Here is a 4,349-nt window from a genome sequence, read left to right as displayed (position 1 = left end):
GGGGATGGCTGTGCCTGACGCCTGACCGTTAGCCACTGTTGAGGCCCTGACACCTCGATGGCAAGCAGAATAATTTTAAGCTAACTGTAACTTCTTTCCCCATGTAGCAAGCAAGGGAAATGGTACTGGAGATCATCCGAGAGAAAGATCAGGCAGACTTCCGAGGCGTACGCAATGATTTCAGTTCTAGAATGGGAGGAGGCAGCATAGAGGTATGTTTTCTTCACGAGTACTCTGCTAACCTCCCTGTGGGACGGGTACTGGGTGGAAGGCATCAAACTGCACATGTAACCTGTAAGCTTATTTTGAAATGCTTTGTGTTCTTTTGCCAGAAGAGCGAGTCTGGCTGCAAAGAGGAGGAGTTCACACGGACTCCCAGATGGCACTTTTCTGATTGCACTACAAGAATGCAGCTTAAAAAGACAGAGTTTGTTTAGTGGGGAAGGAATTTGTGGCCTAATGTTTGGTGTGGTTTTTTTTTTTTTGAAGCGATGTGGTTCTGTAGCCTGGAACTGCCTAACATGGCCCATCCTCATAGTTGAGAGATTTCCTTATAAAATCTGAGTAATTCAGTCTAGTTCTGAGCTTTCATACTGCTTTGCCTTTCCCATCAGGTCTCTGTGCCCAGGTTTGCTGTTGGAATTGTGATAGGAAGAAATGGAGAAATGATCAAAAAGATTCAGAATGATGCTGGAGTTAGGATTCAATTTAAACCAGGTTTGTGAGAGGATGGAGAGCCGTTACTTTCTGACCAGTGTCCCAGTTTGGGGTTGCTAAAGTGAATCTGATCTGAGGTTACAGCAGCGAGGCTTTCCTGATTTAAAGGTGCATTGTGTCTCTTTCTGAAACCCATTTAAATATGATGTGCTGCTTCCTCATGCAGAGAGTGAGATTATATATGCAGCTCATTTGCAAACATTAGATGTCACAACAGTCACGTCTTGAGTGTTAATTACAAGGATAAACAAAATAATGACAAAAGCCCTTTTATTTCCTGTTAAAGACTTCTCATTCAGGACATTAAAGCCTTTGGGGATCAGGAGTTGATTAATTCTAAGTAACTTTCTCTGGGTCCTTGGCTGTCTGATCACCTATCAAAGCTGCCTTTGTCCTCTTAAAATGATATTGGTCTCTTTCGTGGCTTTTTGACATTCGAAAGTTGCCTTTTGAATGTTGTTCCCTCTGCGGTGTGGGCTGGGTTTTGTCTTCTTGCAGTCCATGGAAGAGGGGCTGAAGGTGGAGGGAAGAGGTAGCTCTTGGGGTAGTTATGTTACGTGAAAACATTGCTAGCAGTGGTGGTGCTCGAAGGAAGCTTCTGCTGGTGGGTGGATGTTTTCTCCTTTTAATTTAGTCTTTGCCGTCTCTCTTCACAGATGATGGGATTAGTTCTGAAAGAGTTGCACAGGTCATGGGCCTTCCCGACAGGTGTCAACACGCAGCACACATCATCAGTGAGCTCATTCTCACGGCACAGGTGGGTTCTGGACCCTCTTGGGAGGAAGGCACTTATGCGGGAGTGTACAAACGGATGCCACCATCTGAAGAACAGCAGCATTAAATTCTCACATTTGAAAATTTTTAGTTTTAACATTTAAATGTTTGGTTGTTCTTAACTTGTTTGGAAATGGTGACCTGGTGGCGTGGAGTCTAGCATGAGGCGGTGACTAGAGGCCCTGCTCAGCAGGGCAGAGGAACACTTAGACAGCAGAGCATTAACAGTGTTCAGGGATGCCTCCTCTTCAGCCTCCATCCTCTGCTCTGGTGGCTGCAGGAGGCCAGAAAGGGAAAGGCAGTGAACGCTGACATACTGTGCTCTAAGACAGACACCAACACGGAGTAAGGCCCAAGAGCAAGAAGTGCAGAGATGGGGGAAAGAGTAGGACAGACCCATGGAAGAGGTTGTATATTCCCTTTGTATTATGAGAAGTAAAGATGTTAAGGCATTCTGGACCAGTTTAATAGTCCACTTCAGTTGTGAGATGTCATGACAGCCTCTGAGTGCCCATGGCCTTTGCTTTTGGAGAAATCAGTTACCCAAAATAGGTATGTCCTTTAAGCGTCTGTTGAACTTAAAACCTCACTTTGGAAGTTTTGCAAAATGGGCCTTTCAGCTGAGTAATTCCAGCAGTTCTTTAAAGAATACACTTGAAAGGCTTAGGAAGCAGCTTCTGTGTGTATCAGTGCCAAGATCTATTGGTTGCTCTAAGGAAAGCCCCCATTACCAGCTAAAAGTCCTTTAGTAGCTGATGCTTGTTTGTAGGTTTATTTCAGCAAATATAAAGGCATGCATTTAAAAACATAAATATCTTCCTGAGTCAGGAAGGCAGCTGTAACCTTTGTCACTTGGCATTTCTTTAAAGTGCTTCAAAATCTTGAATGTGAAACTGAAGTCCAAGAGTATCTTAATTTAGTGCCATCGATTATAATGCTGTTTAACTTACCTTGCTTCATTTTGTTTTTAATGTGCATCGGGGCCGACAAAAAACCACTGACACACATCTTTTGCCTTCCAAGGAACGAGATGGCTTTGGCAGCTTGGCCGTCACCCGAGGAAGAGGTCGTGGCCGTGGAGACTGGAGCGTTGGAACACCCGGGGGCATGCAGGAAATAACCTACACGGTGCCAGCCGATAAGTGTGGCCTTGTTATAGGCAAAGGTAGGTCTGGTGACACTAAATACCAGAGCTTGCAATCGTTCTCTCTCAGGATGGTCGCATTCTTGCTGCCTGACAGTGAGGCTTTGGAGTTTTCTGTAATTGCAGGTATTTAGTGGCTGGTGAATGCAGCATAGGAATAAGTTGTAAGCGCTTGTGGTTGTTTTCTTTGTGGTGCTCTCGCTCATAATTGTACTCTCCAGGTCCTTGTTCGCAATCACAGAGAGGCTCTTCATGCAGAGCTGTCAAGTAAGCTTGTTATAACAAGCAGCTGGTTGAGAAAAGGCAGGTTCATTTGTGGATTCTTTTTATAGAGAATTCATTTAAAGGACAGTTGATCAGGGACAAGCAGCAGAGTCATTTGTCGTGCTGGATTTCTGTGAGTGCCATGGCATAAAATGGAATGTCTCTGAGGGCGGTAATAACAGTAGCTGCTTCCAGCCACATACCTGAAGCATTGATGAATAAAGAGAAGTGGCAGGATCTGCCTGTCTCCGAGCCTACCACAGAGCAGGCTGGAGACTTTGTCTCACTGAGACAGCCGTGTTCAGTGCCGTGGAGGCCCCTTGGCTGCCTTAGCCGGTGAATCTCTCCATGCTAAGGAGATGGACAAGGAGTCATCTGGTCGCCTTCTCAAGAACGAGTACAACTCCAAGACAGTTATGAAACCAGAGCATCCACAGCAGTCCTGGTTTGTCCTAGAGCACGAGCCACACGGCGGGTAATGGCAGTAGTGAGGTTAGGGCCAGGAGCAGAAGAGTGCTCTCGCTCTGAATTGTTGCGATGCTTCTGAGTTAATACGCTAAGGAGTCATTGATTTTTTTCTATCTGCTTATCTCAGAAAGAATGACATGCCTTAACTAGTATTTGAGTAATGACAGTTGCCTTTCAGCTTCAGCAGAGGTGAGGTGAACAGAACAGGAATTAGGTTTGCCTCAACAGTGAGAGTCAGACTTGAGGGCGTTGTGCCGTGTTTCGTGGCCTTACTGGATGTCAAGGGACACAGGCATGGCAGCAGCGGGTCTGCAGTCATTTTCAGATGATGCTCTTTGCCATAACCCTCTTGACAAACCTGAAAACTTTTTTCAGTGTGAAAACCCACCTGCTCTCCCCATTATGCAGAAATTGCTCAGCAATTGTGCTTGATCTCACTGAACAGTCCAGTTGGGCAAAAGATCAAGCAAAGCACATTTTAAGCCCTCAAGTGAGAGTTGCATGTATGGAAAAATCAAATTATAATGAAACTTTATTGCCGTATCCATTAGTCATCCTTAACAAAGGATCAGAAAAGGTCACTTGTTGTTCAGCAGCGCACTGAAGTGGAGCATTTGTGACTGCGGAGCGCACTGTGTGCTGAAAGGATAAATACAGGTAGCAGAGCTGGATGTCCTCGCATTCAAGTGCAAGGCCTGGCACAGCTCGCCATGGGGGTGAAGGGTAGCGTTTTACCTTTGTTTCCACAACAGCAAAATAGGGATTCTTACCCAGCCAGATCAGAAGCTTTCTGGAGTGACTAATTACTAGTTGTATGGTGATTTGAGTGCTTGTAGCTTTGTAATACCACCTTGTAATCGGTGTTCTTACAGCGCCTGTGCTCTTAGTCTATGGCAGCCTTCATTTCTGTCCAGTGAAAGATGGGTGTTGCGTTGGCTTTGGGGGCCTGGACCGGGATGGATGTACCCAGCATTCCGTATGT

The 4,349-nt window shown here is 45.6% G+C and overlaps 1 protein-coding gene across 1 annotated transcript in view; it reads left to right on the top strand.

The window, feature by feature from the left end:
• Positions 1-4,349, top strand: part of FUBP3 (far upstream element (FUSE) binding protein 3) — a gene marked incomplete at its 3' end in the record, with an annotated part of 30,361 nt that overhangs the window by 16,555 nt on the left and 9,457 nt on the right. Inside the window, exons 9-12 of the mRNA XM_010133360.1 lie at positions 108-212; positions 615-717; positions 1,374-1,474; positions 2,515-2,656. Of these exons, the coding sequence (XP_010131662.1) occupies positions 108-212; positions 615-717; positions 1,374-1,474; positions 2,515-2,656 (451 nt within the window). The remainder of the gene's footprint in view (positions 1-107; positions 213-614; positions 718-1,373; positions 1,475-2,514; positions 2,657-4,349) is intronic.

The sequence above is a fragment of the Buceros rhinoceros genome, unplaced genomic scaffold, assembly GCF_000710305.1.
Source record: "Buceros rhinoceros silvestris isolate BGI_N320 unplaced genomic scaffold, ASM71030v1 scaffold15273, whole genome shotgun sequence".
Lineage (NCBI taxonomy): Eukaryota > Metazoa > Chordata > Aves > Bucerotiformes > Bucerotidae > Buceros > Buceros rhinoceros.
This window is presented reverse-complemented; position numbering and strand designations above follow the sequence as displayed.